The sequence below is a fragment of the Dermochelys coriacea genome, chromosome 8 (genome assembly GCF_009764565.3).
Source record: "Dermochelys coriacea isolate rDerCor1 chromosome 8, rDerCor1.pri.v4, whole genome shotgun sequence".
Lineage (NCBI taxonomy): Eukaryota > Metazoa > Chordata > Testudines > Dermochelyidae > Dermochelys > Dermochelys coriacea.
This window is the reverse complement of record NC_050075.1, coordinates 21,247,255-21,264,822: the sequence shown is the minus strand read 5'-3', so window position 1 is coordinate 21,264,822 and position 17,568 is coordinate 21,247,255. Positions and strand designations below refer to the sequence as shown.

Genomic DNA, 17,568 nt, shown 5'->3' with positions numbered 1-17,568 from the left:
TCTGGGCGTAGGACCACACAGGCTCAAACCCATTTGAAATCACTCTGCAGACCACTTCTCTCTGATGGAGGTTGTTATATCTGGCTTTGTATTAGTAACCGTGCTGAGTGTCTGTGGACTGACACTCTTACCAGTGAAGGGTCAGCAACACCAAACTTCCTAGGAGCCCAACCCAGGAAATTGTATCCCAGGTGTCAACAGCATTTTCCTGTTTTGTGATGTAAATGATTACTATGCCTCTTGAGTGGCATGGGATCAATTTGGAGGGACTCTACATTTGGTGGCCAGTACTACAATACTGTGACAAATCTGCAGCCACCTATGACTTCACAGTGTGCCTCACAGTACAGAGCATGGCCACTCAGAATTTCACAGCAGCTGCAGAGAGAGAACATTCTTTCCCCTGCTTGAAATACACAGGCCCCTACCACTTGAATTCAGGAAGAATCTCCACTAGCAGCATAAGGGCTATGACTCACAGCTGAGCAGCACTGGTTCTGTGCAGTAGAGGGCAAAAGCCTACTTACACACTGGCCAGTTTGTTCATTACAGTATGGAAGCACTATATTTTAAGAGTCTTGACTGGGGAGGAAGGAAATAGTCACAAGAAACCTCTACTAAGGGCTTTTCTTTACTGCAATGGGTAGCTTAAATTAGTGCACTTACGTTACTCCACTCCAGCTAGCTACTGTGAGAGCAACCACACTGGAGAAACTACATTGGAGCTACTTGGTGGTTGGATTAGCAGCTGATGAGTTGTAACTCAAGCTGCTGCGTCCCTATGCATTACTTGCTCCAACTCGGCACCACCCCAGCTTCAAACCCCATGGGCCAGCTAGCTCCAACTAGAGACTGTTTGTGTGTGGATGGGAGTCAGGTGAGGGACAAAACTAGAGTTCTACCATCCGCTAACAATGAAGTGAAGATATGCCCTAAACCTCTCTAACAGACGAGGGAGGAAATGCAGTGCTTTGCATTTGGATCTGGCTGTCGGAGTTTGGGGATGTGAGGCGAGATGTGAGGTTATTCTGGAACCGTGTGTGGTGCTCAGGGCCAAGTGATCTCTGGTTTCTGGTGCTGATGGGATGACTCTGGGACACACACGAGGTAGTGAACACTGTCTCCTATAGATGCAGCTGCAGGTCACTGGCATAGAGTGCTAGTCGCTTGACACTGGGATATCTCAGTGATGGGCACAGTTTAAGAGATGGAGTAGATTGCATATTTCTGCTGGGTCAGTCTCAAGTGTCTTCTCCATTAGTAACTGCATGTGGCTCTAATAAAAGATGAAGTATCTTTGCCTCTCTCTGAAGAAACCGAGGATTGTGCCCAAATGGGAGCATAGATGAGGGACACCCAGTTAACTCGTTGGCATCTTGACATGAGCCAGATGCTCACACCCAGCATACATAGAGCAGATCTTAATCCTGCATTTCTATATAGGGACATAATGAAGACTCCATCCAAGTGGGCTGGTCCTGTTCCCCTCTGAGACTTGTAGTATAAGTTTAGAAACACTAAACTTCCTAAGATGTAGCTACCCCGAGGCATGATTTGGCCCATCATGGCACAGATGAGTTTTACAAGTTGGGGATGTGGGCTTTATGGAAAGCAGGACTCAACCTGAATCCTGTAGGGAGCCATGTCTGTAGCAACCTGACTCTTGGGCACTGTCTAAGAAAGGTACCTCTAAGGGAGAATTCTTGTTACTGGTACTGTATGTTCTATTGTGACTTCTGTCTTTTGGCTCAATGCTTGAGGGATCAAGCCTGATACGTGGTGTATGTGCTCTATATCCCCTTTTCAGGCTTAGGTGAGGACACCAGCAGAGACTCCTAGAGTCAAATGTAGTACGTAGTAACCACAGTGAATGAGTGGTTTGGGGTTTTGAGGAGGGACTTGGGAATCAAATAGAGCCAAGGAATCTTTTCATTCAGTCACTGACTCATTGAATAACCTTAAGCAAGTCACTTAAACTGCCTGCCCCCATTTATAAATTGGGGAAGGGTGCCTCAGACAAAGGGTGAGACTTAATGTTTGTAAAGTGCTTTATGGTCTTCAACCACTTCAGGAGTTCAAGGAATATTAATTATCAAATGTGTAGTTTCTGGTGATGCAAAGATCCAGCTCCAGCTGTCTCTAAAATAATAATCCCAGTTTCAGATAATGCTACCTGGACATTTAATTTCTTTGAGCTTGAGGCTGGGGGTAGGGTGGGAATCTGGGCTGAGCATGCCATGAAGAGACAAAATTTGAACTCAATTCCTGATCAAATGCTAAACCCCCCATTCTCAGATGTGCCGGACTTTGGGTTTGCTTGGCTGCTTCTGATTTTTTCCTTTGGGATTTTCATAGTTCCATCCATTCTGCTTTTCTGATGATTCTGTGGCATTTGGAGTCAGCTGATGAAGTTCTCAGTTACTATGTGATGCTACTTCTGGTGGGTACCATTTCCAGCAGACCTAGCTAAGGTTTTCCTCATCCTTGCTGTATGCTCCCATTGTGGGGGGAGGAGGTATGGATCTCCCTCTGGGCTGGAGGAAGGCATTTGATTCACTGAAACTTGCCAGCATGTTTCCCCTCCAGTTGCCAGAGTCATTTCTAAGGTGATAATTGACTGGCAGCTTTCATTGACAGTTCTGTTACGGTTGGCCAAATGCCCTTTGCATCTCTCTAGCAACTTGTCATTTTTGGCAGTTCCCTTCTTTATTTTATTTTTTTTTTGGTCCCACTTTCCACTGGCATGTTCTCATTTTGAGCTCCACCTGGAGGAATACAGAGGGGTGGAAGGGATTGTGTGTGATAGGCAGGAGGTCATATGAGAGAGCCTCTGTCGGGAACAATCCTGCACTGGTCAATAGGATGCACAAGATGACCTAATAGGTTTTTGTCCATCTCTCGCTTCTTTGATCAGTTGGAGTAGGCTTGATGTATACAGAAATGTCTGTTAGCTGGAAATACTGCCTGCCTCTCACCAGTCTTGTTCACTAACTTTTAAGAAGTTGGTACCCCTAACTCTGTGCTCAGTGGGAGGCTTGGGGGAGCCAAGTCACAGGTGTGATTGTCAGAGGGACCAGAATCTCAAGTCTGTCTCACTCCATTTTGTGTAAAGGATTATTTAGCGTTCAGCGCACAAAGGAATGAGCACGTGGAAGGTCAGATTAGTTAGGCAAGGGTCTAGCTGAGCTCTGTTCTGTAAGGCTCGCATCAGCTGTGCTACTGAGTGACTTCAACATACAGTGCTACTCTGCTTCTATATTTAAACAAGGTCCTGTTGTGCCATGATAGCTGCCATTGCAACTTCTGAACCCTTCGCAGCCCAGCAAAATCAACCTGGAGCTGGAGGGAAGACCTACTCCCCTCTCTTTGGAACGGGTAGTATATCTGAAAAGACAGTCCATGCTTCCTCTACTTTAGAATGGATCTGAGGCCATGAGCCATCTTGAGCGTAGAGGTCTCTTCTCTTTATTCATATATGGTGTGTGAGGTGGGCATGATGCTGTGCACCCACACCATCTGTTCCCCCTCCTGGCAGGGACTTGCCATGACTTGTGTTTTTACAGATCTTGGGAGCGCAGCCTAGAAGCTTCTTTGCTCTCTCATGGGTCTTGAAGTCCAATTAAGGTGTAAGAGGGCACAACTCTCAAAGTCATGCTTGCTTATGCCAACCCTAGATTTTTGTGCCTGAGCATCAGACTTAATTGAAGTTTAACACAGCTGATGTATACAGCAGCCTGGATGGGAGGGTGGTGCTGGCACTTTCTAGCGATACTGGGTTGGGAGTGAGGAAGAATAAGGAATCCTTTTCTAAGAAAGAGGAACTGTCAGTTCCTAGGTTTCACAGCATCAGCTAGTTTCTCTCTCCTGTGCACACCCTGCTGTTGGCCTGGGAAGGCCTGTAAATATTTAGACCACTGGGACTGTTAGTCTTGGCTGCTGGCCATTGCACATGATGGTGTTGCAGCCCCCTTCTGGCTTCCTCGCTGTTTGCTCTAGTCTCCCCACCCCTCTAGGAAATGAGCAAGTTGGAATTGAGCTTTGACTTCCCCCCCCTCCTCTCTGGTGCTTAGCCCAGCTGTGCTTGTCACTCTGGGATGGAGCACTTTGGGTGGATGCAGAGAAATAGGGGAGAGCTGGTTGCAGTGCCAGTAGGACCGCTCCTTGAGGAGCCCCTGTTTCCATTGGAAAAGGGGTGATGCTAGTTTTGGTATCCTGTTTTCACAGAATCATAGAAATCGTGTCTGGAGAAGATCTATTAAGTAATTCTGTCCACTTCTGAACACCAACAAGCCAGAGCAGGGCTGTCCCACTGAACATTTTCCACTGAGTTGAGTTGTCCGCTTCCCTCTCCTCTGTTCCTCACATGACGCTGTTCGGACTGGGCTTAGGATGGCTTCACTGTGGATGAGATTGAATCCACTCAGGCTTCTCCTTATGGGAGCTGGGCCAGTGAATTCTGTGGACCTAGAACTTGCACCCTCTGTCCAATACCAGCCTCCTCCCATTACAAAAAGTTCTCCCAGTTGGATGATGTACACTGGTGAGAGGTGCCACACCAACACCATTTTGCCCTAAACTGTGGGCTTTGGAGTGAGATGTTTTTTCAAAGGTATTTTGGCACTTGGTGGGACTTTTCAGAAGTGCTTAAGCAGGGTAGATTCTGAACTGACATTCATTTCAATTGGAGTCTTGCAAATCTTATTAAGTGCCTAAATACCTTTGAAAATCTGGTCTTTAGTGGCCTCATTACCATACGGGACAGCTGGTCTGGTTTTCTTGTCCTCTGGGCCAGCAGGGGCTAGTATAGCTAGATGCCGAACATAGCCCATGGGAGGGGTATAAGGTGGGCTCTGAAGAGAGTAACATGTATTTGTCAGCAACATGGGACCCCTGGCATGAAGGGGGGAATATTCACATGGGAAGAGCTCTAAAGCCATCTCCCTGCTGGGAAGATGATAAAGCAGCATTTTCCACAGATATTTAGAATTTGCTTTTTCTGCCGATTGTTGGTTGAGCTGGGGGTAGGGGGTGCCATGTAGGACTGTCCTGCTGTTAAATGGAATGTGTAAACCAGTTATACAGGTATTCCAGTAAGACTAGCACCTAAACGAAATGAGTGAAGTGGGGAGCAGGGAAAAATATTCCTACCCTCTTAATTGCAAAGCCATCAGCGCCCTCACCCACCCAAACCTCTTGGCTTATCGCCCCTCTGAGTTTTAAATTCACTTGGGCTCTAGTAAATCGCTTTGGACAAGCTGATTAACATCCCAGTGTAATAAACTGTTGACTCTAAAATAAAAGCAGGATAGGAATAAACAATGGAGGAAAAATTGGCTTTTCTTCCTGCCCCACTGGCAGGCTTTCTCCAGGCAGGCAGCCAGCAGTGATATAACCCTGTGAAATGCTATGGAATGGATGTGAGTTGGGATATTAACCTAAATGATGTCATACTGGCTGCCTTGCAGACCCTGGTGGGAAGCTAAAAGCAGCTTGGAAGTGCTCTGGAGGAGGCTTAACGGTTTACAGGCTAGAAAGATGCATGCTGTGTTCTGATTTTGTTAGAGTTGGCTGGCACTGACCAGTGAAAGGTGCTCTCTGCAAGGTACTGGCTGGTGGGCTGGAACTGAGAGTTGTATGGGGAAAGCACTCTTTTTTCCTTGGTTGTGGGGAGAGACCTGCACAAAGGATTACCTAGGCTTTGTAAACCTACGTTGACCAATCTATATCCATAAAGGCCTTTATCGCTGTCACAAATGCTGCATTCTAGGGCCACTCGGCGCTTTGTGGTATCACCAGAAGTGAAACTTGGTTGCTCAAGTCCAGTGGTTCTTAACCAGGAGTAGGTACATGTACCCCTGGGGAATGCAGAGATCTTCCAGGGGGTACATCAACTCCTCTAGATACTTGCCTAGTTTTACAACAGGCTACATAAAACGCACTAGGGAAGTCAGTACAAACTAAAACTTTACACAGACACTGACTTGTTTGTACTGCTCTATAGACTATACACTGAAATGCAAGTACAATATTTATATTCCAATTGATTTATAATTATGTGGTAAAAATGAGAAAGTAAGCAATTTTTCAGGAATAGTGTGCTGTGACGCTTTTTTAAAATTTTTGTCTGATTTTGTAAGGAAGTAGTTTTTAAGTGAGGTGAAACTTTAGGGTACAAATCAGACTCCTGAATGGGGTACAGTAGTCTGGAAAGGTTGAGAGCCATTGCTAGTATAGTCCATAAATGTAGGCACTATTTTCAGTTCTGATTCCCCCATCCAGTAAAGGGCAGTGGTGCCCATAACACACTACCCAATTCATTACAGTGTATAAAGTGAGGTGGGAAGAAGTAGGTTAAATTTTGGGATGATCATCTGTGTCTTTTCTTAAAAAATGTGCTGGAGTGAAGTCCCATATCCAGAGAACAAGAAGACGATTCCTCACATGGCATCTCCTTTAATCTTGATTTGAAGACATCATCCTTAAGAATACTCAGCTCCTCTTGATCCCCTTTATGATCTCTTGGCTTTAGCTAGTCTTATATTGACAATCCAGTCTGAGATGCTGGATTAATTTTATTCCCAGATTGGATACCATAGTATCTGGACACCCAAGCATATGTGATGGACAAAATAGTTAAGTGTTTCTCTTTCCCCTGGTCTTAGCTTCAGGTTCTAGTAGTGACACTGGATGCTGGTCAGATTGCATTCTGGAGAAATAGATGGCTCTCTGTGGTGAAAAATTTAAAAATGTAATGGATTATATTTTAATTCAGTTATACTTGAGCCATGTTCTTGCCAAAGCATCATCTAAAGTTTTATCGCTTCTGTTAACCTTGGTCTTTCAAAAGTTGTCCTCATTTTTTGTTGGGTGGGCTTTTGAATTTCTGGCAGCATAATGTGAGCATATGTTGAAGTGGGGTGGGGAGGGAAAAGTGAACTTGCTTTTGGCCACAGTATCGCAAACTTTGCAATAGCAAGAGCTATGCTGGCGCTTTGTCAGGAGCCCAAGGATCATCTTTGATTTTGTGTGAAATATATAAAGTACTAAATAACACATCATCACCTAATTCCATTATTTGTCTGATGAATAAGCAGATGAATCAAAATTGCTTATTTTTGCATTCATTACCAATTAAAAAACCCGTGGTTCATCACCGGCACTTTGAATAACCTACAGTTACAGGAATTAATTACAGATTGCTTTATAGAACAGGAAGATAACTGACCTAAAACAAGTTAAAAGTAAACCAACCTCAAGGCATTCAGAGCCATTAGAGGAAATGCAGAGCAATCTCTGAACTTGCTGGGATCATAAGAACTCAACAGGCTGTGCTGTGCCCTGTATTCCTGGGGAAATTCTGTACCACTACACATTCACAGAATTTGTGTCCCCCACAGATTTATTTGCTTCCCTGCAGAGAAATGGCTTTCTGACAGGGAAGCAAAGGAAGGCCAGAAGAGTGGTCATGCGACCCTCCCCAGCAGTATGTTTTGGGTGCCCAGGGCAGCCGGCAGAGAGGTAAATCACTGTAGGGCAGGAGGCGAGATTGGGGAAGACCCAGCTGGTGGCTCCTACCCTGCGCTGGGCTCTGCTGCTAGTCCCGGCTGGTCTGGGGAAGACAGGACTTCCTTTTCCCTTACATGGCATCCAGGGCTGTGTAAGACCCACCCCCAGATTTCTCTCCTGGCTGCAGGAAGCTCTGCAAGCTTCCCCCCCCCCGCCTCACTTCCTGCACCCATTGCTCCTCAGCTGCAGGGAGAGGGATTCCTGTACAGGGAGCTACTCCCCCTATCCGCCCAACCCCCATGCAACCAGATCCCCAATACCCAGACCCTCTTGCCAAGCCTCACCCCCCATCAATGAGCCCCACTCTCCCTGCACCTGGACCACCCCGATGAACCACCCGTACCTGGATCTCCACCCTACTGAGCCCCAACCAGGAACATCTGGAGCCCCCACTGAGCCCGCCACACCCAGATCCCCCCCTACATCCAGACTCTCCCTCCCCCCCAATTTCTCAGCCCCAGCCATCTTCACCTGGACCCTCCTGCAGAGTCCTGTTGCACCCAGAATCCCTCAACAAGCCCCTGTGCATCTGTATCCCCCACTGAGCTGCCCACACCCAGATTGCTCCACACAGAAACCCTCCACATTAAGCCCCTCCACACTTGGATCCTGCATTGCTGAGCCTGCCTGCCCACACAGAGGGGCAGGGCCCTGGGGTGTTTCTGGGGCAGGCCGGGTCCTGCGCTGTGTCATGGTTGGGTGCAGCCTCACCGCTGAGTCTGTGCCCGGGGCTGGGGGAGCTACACAGTGATCTCCCACCTCTGTGCAGCCAGTGGCCTATGCTCCCCAGTGCTGTGCTGGAGCCTCCACATTTATTTGACAAATAAAATTTGCAGTATTTTGCAGAATTTTAAAATATTGTGTGCAGAATTTTTTTGGCACAGAATGCCCTCAGGAGTAACCATCTAGTGCACTAAGAATATTTCTAAATATCATTTTGGAGCCCATGGGAGCAAGCTTACAGATCAGGAGACTTGGGCTAGTGAGGCTCAGGCTAGTGCACTAAAAATTGCTGTGTAAACAGCACTTTGAAGCTGTGGCTGGAGCTCAAGCTCGAGCTCCAAAGCCTAGGGAGGTGGGTGTAGACACATCCTTTTGACCATGGTTGGGATGGGTGATGGTGTAGCTACTAACTGTTGACCTGTCTGGTTGTGGTGTGACTTTGTTTTATTTTGTGTTTGATGTTTATGTGATCTTGCAGAACTCTTGAAACTGAACATTATGAACTGAACATTTTGTTCTGTGTGATGTCTTTTTGGTTAAATTATTCATTAAACTCCATTGCAGGAAAGGACTTGAAGCTCATGCTTAACTTTTGACTTCAGTGGGACTAAAGTGTGTGCTTAAGTCCTTTATTAATAGAGATGCTTTACTGCATTGGGATCTACCAGTGGGACTCTGGAAGCTGCCCTAACTTCCAATATTGTAGGAATGGTACAGGTTGTTCTATTGATGTCACTCTTCTCTAATCTCCTTCTCTGTCCCCCACAGGTGTATATAATCAAAGTCACCTGGTCCAATGGTTCTACAGAAGTCATTTATCGACGGTACAGCAAGTTCTTTGACCTGCAGGTAAGAATCTTGCCATCCCTTGTGTTTTTTGGTTTTGAGGTTCCCATACAAGGACATATAGCTTATTCTGCATTTTTCTATTCCTTTTTTGGATTATACAAAGATTTGTCATGTTTTAATTTAGGAGTCTGATATGTGTCTTGTGTAAATATTACATTTAAAAAAAAACCCTTGAAAACCATGCCATTGGCTAGACTGTCTTGTAGCTGAACTGTGCAGAGTTGCTTATACACAGTTTCGTCAGTTCATGAAAGTGGCTAAGAAACAGACAGAGGGTTAGGGAGACGCTCCTAATTTTATGACAGGTGCCCTGTAGCTTCTGCATGTACCAATATTGTCTTTCTACTGTTTCCCTCATTAGATGTCTGATGTACAGAGATGATAGTTGTTATCTACCAGAAGTCCATCTGATGTTGTTCAGTTTGGGGATATCATTCTTTCAGTGTCTAAACTGCAGTTTGCCCTCTCTGGCCTCTTGTTGCTATTTGGGGAGAGTTAAGGTCACTTGCTGAAATTTATCAGGAATCCAATCCTAAAGGGAGAACATTCTGAAGACTAACGTTGCTTCTCAGTGCCTTTTCAGGACTCTGCATTGAGACAGTAGTTAGTTCCAGCCCTGTTCAGGGTGAACATTCGCACTGGATGAATGGAATGTTCGTGTCTTTGCCTTCTCCACCGCCTTTAGCATCCACAGTTGGTCAATGAAGGACATAAAGACTATTCTTCATAATCTGTGGCTGTCTTCTTGTGACTGGAATTACAAGGTTCCTGTCCATTGTTTTGACTGATGCAGTGTCTTCCCATAGAAATTGTGACTGAATTAACAGAGATTATAGATCGGCTCCAATGTGTTTGCATTGGAGCTGGAAGGTGTGATTTCCAGCTTGGGTAGACATACCTGCACTAGCTCTGATTTAGTGCTTTACAAATAGCGGTGTAGCTTAGGCAGCATGACAAGGCCACTAACCCGTCCCATTGCCCATGCTGCCACTGCTACACTGCTATTTGTAACACTTAGTACATACCTACGCTTTCAGACAAGATTGTGCTCGAGGCAGCTCGTCCATCTGTCCTGTTGCCACAGCTACACTGCTATTTTTAGCACGCTAGCTCAATCAACATTGGAAATAGGCTTAGTCTGAACTTGGAGCAAGAAAATGATTCTCAAGTGGCAGGTTTTTGTTTTGTTATAACTTGGTTTTTTATTTTTGTTTTTTTTATTTATATAATATATATATATAAAAAAAAATATAATAATACACACACACACACACACACACACACACACACACACACACACACACGGAGTATAATAAACCATGTGAAAATGTTGGGAGCCCCCTTTGGAAGTGGAGGAGGGTTGAGATAAGAACAGCCATACTGGATCAGACCAGTTGTCCAACTGTCCCAGTATCCTGTCTTCTGAAGCCGGGCCAGATTAACCAGTAGGCTAATGAGGCTAGCATTTGGCCCTCCTATTTTTAGGCCCTACTGGTTGAGCACGAGGCGTGGCTGGGACCGGATGAGGGGGAGCAAGCTTGTTCATGCAGCCTTGCTGGAGCGCTCCTGCCAGCAGGAAAGGCAAAGCAGCCCCCTGTGGCTTGGAAGGAGTTCAGGTGGCAGCCTGCTGCTACCAGTCCCTCCTGTCTGCGTCTCCCCGTGCTGCAGGAACACGCTGCAGGGTATCCGGTTAACACTGGTGACCGGACACTAAAAATCAGGTTAACACGGAGCTGGTGCCAGCCATGGGTATAGTTTGAACAGGCATTGTCTCTCTACCCAGGACCCCCCACCCCCGTTTTCTGGAGCTTTGCTTAGCTGTCAGGGAGGGAAGAAGCTCCCTCTGTCCCCCTCCTTGGCTGAGGCTGGCAGGCAGCTCCAGGATGCTGCCTCCTGGGTCCTAGTGCCTGTCAGCTTCTGTATGCTGGGTCCCATTTCTGGACAATTGATGAGTGCCTATGTGTGGGGAGGGCAGGGCAAGGGGGTGGCGGTGGGAAGAGGCAGTACCAGAGTGGTAGGGTGGGAGCTTGCACAGAAGCTGCACACATTCTATCCTGCTCCAGCCAGAGCTATTGTCCCTCCCATTTATAAGGAACGAATTCCCACACATTTGTAGGAAAAACAAAACAAAACATCCCATTCTGGATACCAGTACTCTAACTTTTACAGTACCTTCCATCGAGGGGCTTCAGATTTATGATGTACTGTGTTCAATACTGTATTGAACTGTACTAAAAATCAAAGAAATCTAATTTTTTTCTTTGGTGTATTTTTCTGTACTTGGATGCACCGGCAACCAAGTTCTTTCCTTATGCTCAGCCTACTTCCACAGGCCAACACATATTTGTGCTTTTAAGGGTTTGTAAAAGCATTGGAGGAAGCTCAACGGACAATGTTATAGGTTTCTCCATCCCCTCTCCCTCAGGGATTTTAAACGTACTTCTTAGCAGGATAGAAAGACTGAATGAATAGGCTAAATGTATGTTCTGTCCATTTGCTGGTTCTCTAACAGTTCAATCCATCATAAAAGTACCTCACATTTGATTTATTTTGAGTTTTATTCCAAAAACTTAAAGCTAAATAAACCTAGTTAGTCCTCGTTTTCTGCCCCAGCTCAAACGAACTTCTTTCCCAAGTGAAAAATGTTGGGTGAGCATGGTATGTGTAAAAAGAAAAGGAGTACTTGTGGCACCTTAGAGACTAACAAATTTATTTGAGCGTAAGCTTTCGTGAGCTACAGCTCACTTCATGGGATGTATTCAGTGGAATTCAGTTGGCCATGGAATGTGTGTGATTCGAGAAGGGAATGAGAACACCGGCCAGTTCCTGCTGATAGTTACACCTGTGTAGCCTTATCAACTTCAGGGGGAACAGATTTTTGCACAAGAATAGATTTTTGGTGGTCCCTTCTGCTTTTTCACACTTGGTATAGGTAGAATCTCATTCACTGTCCTCCCCTAAACTCTGAGCACCTAAGGGAAAAAATAAGCAAGGTCTGCTTGATTTACATATGCAAACGAAACAAGAAGCTCTCCCTTCATTCTACACCAGCCTTAAACACCAGACCTGATGTAACAAGGGTGTCGCTACAGCAACCTTGGTTGGACTGTTCTTTTGAAAGAACCTTAATGGTTCTTTTAAGATGCTGATTTTCAATGAAGTCTTTTTGTTCACTGGGGGCAGAGAACACAACAGGGAGTAGCTCTGTTTTGTCAAGTACTAGTCACTCAAAAGCTGAAAGGCTTTAGATTAAGTTTGTTTAATGTTTGTACAGTGATTTTTGAAGAGCTAACATATACAGAAGTGCTAAATATTTTGACTGGGCAACCATCTAAAGATCTGTGTCATTTCTAGCTGTTACCTTTTTCTTACAGAAAGCTTAAAACAAATGCACACAGAACTCATGCTTAAAAAAACCCATGTCAGAGCTACTGATCACACATTCTAGAATAGATAATACTTAGCTCTGCCATGAGTGCAGGGGACCAGCCTAGATGACCTCTCAAGGTCCCTTCCCAATCCTGTGATTCTATTCTATTATTCTAATTGTGGAAGAGCTTGGGGACAGAATGGCCTGATGTGGTGAATCACTGGCGATTAACTACACAAACTGGGTATCATCCCACAAATAACATTTGGGTTCAATTTGAAAATAGTAGTTCCTTTTTTTCAGCCAGTGCAAAACTGGGAGGCAGCTTTCAGAGCAAGACAGCCTAAAATACAATGTGCCAGAGTAGCAGCCATGTTAGTCTGATTTGCAAAAAGAAAAGGAGTACTTGTGGCACCTTAGAGACTAACAAATTTATTTGAGCATAAGCTTTCGTGAGCTACAGCTCACTTCATCGGATGCATTTGGTGGAAAATACAGAGGGGAGAGTGATATACACACACAGAGAGAACATGAAACAATGGGTTTTATTATACACACTGTAAGGAGAGTGATCACTTAAGATGAGCCATCACCAGCGGGGGGGGGGGGGGGGGGAGGAAAACCTAAAATACGATGCCACCCAATGTAATTTTCCCACTACTACTTCCTCTACTTCAGTGGATTTTACACAATAAAAGCTGGCTGCCTCCAAGACTGCAGTTAGAGCGAGATATGGACTCTACACCACATACCCTAGCTTGGGAGAAACACCTGCAGGGCTTGGCTTTGCACTGTGCCATATGGAGAGCTGAGGGTAGAAGTACGAGGTTGAAAGAGGTGAGCAGGATGGGGAATGTTGCAGTGTTCCTCCACATACAGATGAGTACTCCATTATCTAGGAGGAAGGAGGCCTAAGAGAAGGACTGCATAGCATCAGTATCTGTTTGAAGAATGGAGTGTCATGAGAGTTGAATAAACGTGTTAATTTTACATAAATAATATGTAAATATGTATGTATTGTGACAGGGTCAGGCCAGATGGCTACAGGAGAGTGATAGAAGGCAGATGTATTAGCCCCAGGTTAAGTAGGGCCCATTTCCCTGGGTAAGGTAACAGGGAAGGTTCCAGAACAATCAGGAACTTTCTGGAAACAATTAAGGCAGACAGGCTGATTAGAACACCTGCAGCCAATCAAGAAGCTGCTAGAATCAATTAAGGCAGGCTAATCAGGGTACATGGGTTTAAAAAGGAGCTCACTTCAGTTTGTGGTGTGCGTTCAAGGAGCTGGGAGCAAGAGGCGCAAGAAGCTGAGAGTGAGAAGGCATACTACGGGAAGACTGAGAAGTACAAGCATTATCAGACATCAGGAGGAAGGTCCTGTGGTGAGAATAAAGAAGGTGTTGGGAGGAGGCCATGGGGAAGTAGCCCAGGGAGTTGTAGCTGTCACACAGCTGCTTCAGGAGCCACTGTAGACAGCTGCACTCCACAGGGCCCTGGGCTGGAACCCGGAGTAGAGGGTGGGCCCAGGTTCCCCCAATCCCTCCATCCCCCCAACTCCCTGTTTGTTACTGGAGGAGTTGACCTGGACTGTGGATTCCACCAGAGGGGAAGGTCTCTGGCCTGTTCCCCGATCCACTAGGTGGATTAGCAGAGATTGTGGGGATTGTTCTTCCTTTTCCCCATGCTGGCCAGTGATTGAGGTTAACTGAGTGAATGGCAGATTTGAGCCATGAAAGTGGACAAACCGAGGGATGCCGTGAACCTCTGAGGCGAGCAAATCCACCAATAAATGAGGGACCCCCCAAGGCAAAGGAGGAACTTTGTCACAGTATAGAAATGTTTGATGACTTCATAATTTTTTTTTTACAATGTAATTCATACTTGGGCCCTTATAACTGTAATCCGGCCCTGTTCCAAAGTGGCCAATGCCAGGTACTTCAGTAGGAATGAACAGAACAGGTAATCATCAAGTGATCCAGTCCCTGTCATCCACTCCCAGATTCTGGCAGTCAGAGGTTGGGAAATCCAGAACATGCAATAGCATCCCTGACTATCTTGGCTAACAGCCACTGATGAACTTATCTAATTATTTTCTGAACCCCGTTTATAGTTTTGGCCTTCACAACATCCCATGGCAATGAGTTCCATAGGTTACCTGTGCATTGCGTAAAGAACTACTTCCTTTGTTTTTAAACCTGCTGCCTATTAATTTCTTTGGGTCAAGAAAGTGAAGGAGTAAATAACACTTTCTTATTCGCTTTCTCCACACCAGTCACGATTTTATAGACCTCTAACATATCCCCTCTTAGTCATTGCTTGTCCAAGCTAAGAAGTACCAGTCTGTTTAATCTCTCCTTGTATAGAAGCTGTTCCATGCCCTTAATAATTTTTGTTGCCCTTCTCTGTACCTTTTCAAATTACAATACATCTTTTTGAGATGGGGTGACTAGAACTGCATACAGTATTCAAAGTGTGGGCATACCATGGATTTATATAGTGGCATTATGATATTTTCTGATTTATTATCTATTCTTTTTGTAAAGGTTCCTAACATTCTGTTGGTTTTTTTGATTGCCATTGCACATTGAGTGGATGTTTTCAGAGAACTATCCACAGAGACTCCCAAGATCTTTTTTGAGTGTAACAGCTAATTTAGACCCCATCATTTTGTATGTATAGCTGGGATTATGTTTTCCAATATTAATTGCTTTGCATTTATCAACATTGAATTTCATCTGCCATTGGGTTGCCAAGTCACCCAGGTAGTGAGATACCTTTGTAACTCTTCACCTCTGCTTTGGACTTAACTGTCTTTGGTAGTTTTGTATGATCTTCAAATTTTGCCACCTCAATGTTTTTTTTACTTTTTTTCCAGATCCTTTCTGAATATGTTGAATAGCGCTGGTCCCAGTACAGATCCTTGGGGGACATCACTATTTACCTCTCTCCATTCTGAAAACAGACTATTTATTCCCAACCTTTGTTTCCTGTCTTTTTAATCAGTTATTGATCCATGTGAGGACCTTACCTCTTATTCCATGACTGCTTACTTTGTTTAAGAGCCTTTAGTGAGGGACCTTGTCAAAGGCTTTCTGGACATCTAAGTGTACTATATCTACTTGATCACCCTTGTCCACATGTTTGTTGAACCTCAAAGAATTCTAATAGATTGGTGAGGCCATGATCTCCCTTTACAAAGACCATGTTGACTCTTCCCCAGCAAAACATGTTCATCTATATGTATGACAATTCTGTTCTTTACTCTAGTTTCAAACAGTTTGCCTGGTACTGAAGTTAGGCTTATGGCCTGTAATTGCTGAGATCACCACTGAGCCTTTTTAAAAAATTGGCATCACATTAGCTATCCTCCAATCATCTGGTGCAGAAGCTGATTTAAATGTTAGGTTACATACCACAGTTAGTAGTTCTGCAAGTTCATATTTGAGTTCTTTTAGAACTCTTGGGTGAATCCATTTGGTCCTGGTGGTTTATTACTGTTTAATTTATCAATTTTGTTCCAAAACCTCCTCTACTGACACCTCAGTCTGTTTTATGTATAACTTTGTTTTTGGACCTATTCTCCACATCCAATCTCTTCCTATGCATCTAAGATTTCAACAGGTGGGTCATCCTGTTAATCTCTAATGCTCCTTGGGTGCTTCTGTTGAAACACCTTTTCAATCAGTCATTCTGGGGATGCTATAGCCTCAAGATGGGTAGATGTCACAGGACATGTTCCTTTAAATGGTCTATCCTGTGTGGATGGGAACAAGGATTGGGTTCCCTAAAGCTTCCTGAAAATGTGTTCAGATTCCATCCTTAGGATAGTGTGACACTTCATTCATATTCCTAGATTCCTGAGCCTCCTTCCACCCCAAGTGCTACTGCTGTGATATCCCTAGGATATTCCTGTGCCACACTTATCATACAGCTAGATTATTGCTGGAATGCTTCCAAGAAAATCTCCTCTCAGCTCAGGCACTAGAGCCAAGGATATTCCTTAATCTACCTCTCCATCTCACACTCCACCTTTTTTGGTGCCCCCAGGTTAAAGCCAGTTGTAAATTATTCTTACTCTTGAAGGACAAGTGCAGCTGAGGAGATCAATTTGCTGAGGCTGGGCTTTGTCCCATAATTCCTCCCCCTCTGTGCCCAAATCTGTAAAATGGATTCTGATGCTTGGAATTTATTATTATTTTGAGGGAGGGAGGGAACCAGGGTGTGTGTGTGTGTGGATTACATTGTTGCTCTTCTTTGCCTCGTTTTGCTCTGAAGAAGATCAGGTCTGAACTTCTGCTCAAAGAGTTATCAGAAGAGGCTTCACTTTTCTGTTCCTTAGAGCTGGGTTATACATAGACTATGGTTTAAAAACTGTCTGTGCCCAGCACACTGCTGTAGCATCTCTGGTGCTACCAAATTCTTCAAAACTGGCTCTTGATATTCTGGCCTATTGTGTACAGTAGCCATACAAGCTGTCTGGGAGGCAGTGTGCTCTAGTGCATTCAAAACACGGAATTGGGAACCAGGAAATCCCGAGTTCTGAAACCAGTTTTGCCACTTAACCTCTCTTTCAGCTGCCTCTTCTGTATAATGTGTCTAATGAAGGTCCCCACCCGATAGATTGTGAAGGCAGTAGTGCAAGGGAAACAAGAATTAATTAGCTCACTTGGCCAGCACTGTTGAAACATAAAGTCCATGCAAGTGGTTAGTTAATGACCTAACACCACATGGTGGTGATGCTTTTGCAACATGAATGAGGCTACCTCTGATTCCTTGAGTAATTTCTCCTCCAGCATTGATTGCTGTGGGGAAGCAGTATAGGTGGCCTCTCCTCATGGTGGATTAACATTGCCATTGTGTTCCACTCTTGGAGGGTGTTTGGTTGCTGCAGACTTTGCAATTATATCACACTGTGTGTGGGGTGGGGAGCCAGGAGGAAAAGAAGTGGAGGAGGTGGGAAACGGCAGCCAGTGTGGAATGGGTTACAGGAAACCTATCAAAGCCCTTAATTCTGGGCAAGCAAGGAAGTGTTTTTTAGGTTTTGTTTTGTTTTTCCCCAA

The 17,568-nt window shown here is 44.9% G+C and overlaps 1 protein-coding gene across 4 annotated transcripts in view; it reads left to right on the top strand.

Moving 5' to 3' along the window:
• The window catches only part of SH3PXD2B (SH3 and PX domains 2B), a 118,458-nt gene that overhangs the window by 13,364 nt on the left and 87,526 nt on the right, over positions 1-17,568 (top strand). For all 4 annotated transcript variants that reach the window (XM_043520093.1, XM_038413444.2, XM_043520095.1 and 1 more), the window contains one exon: positions 9,058-9,138. In XM_043520093.1, coding sequence (XP_043376028.1) covers positions 9,058-9,138 — 81 coding nt within the window. The remainder of the gene's footprint in view (positions 1-9,057; positions 9,139-17,568) is intronic.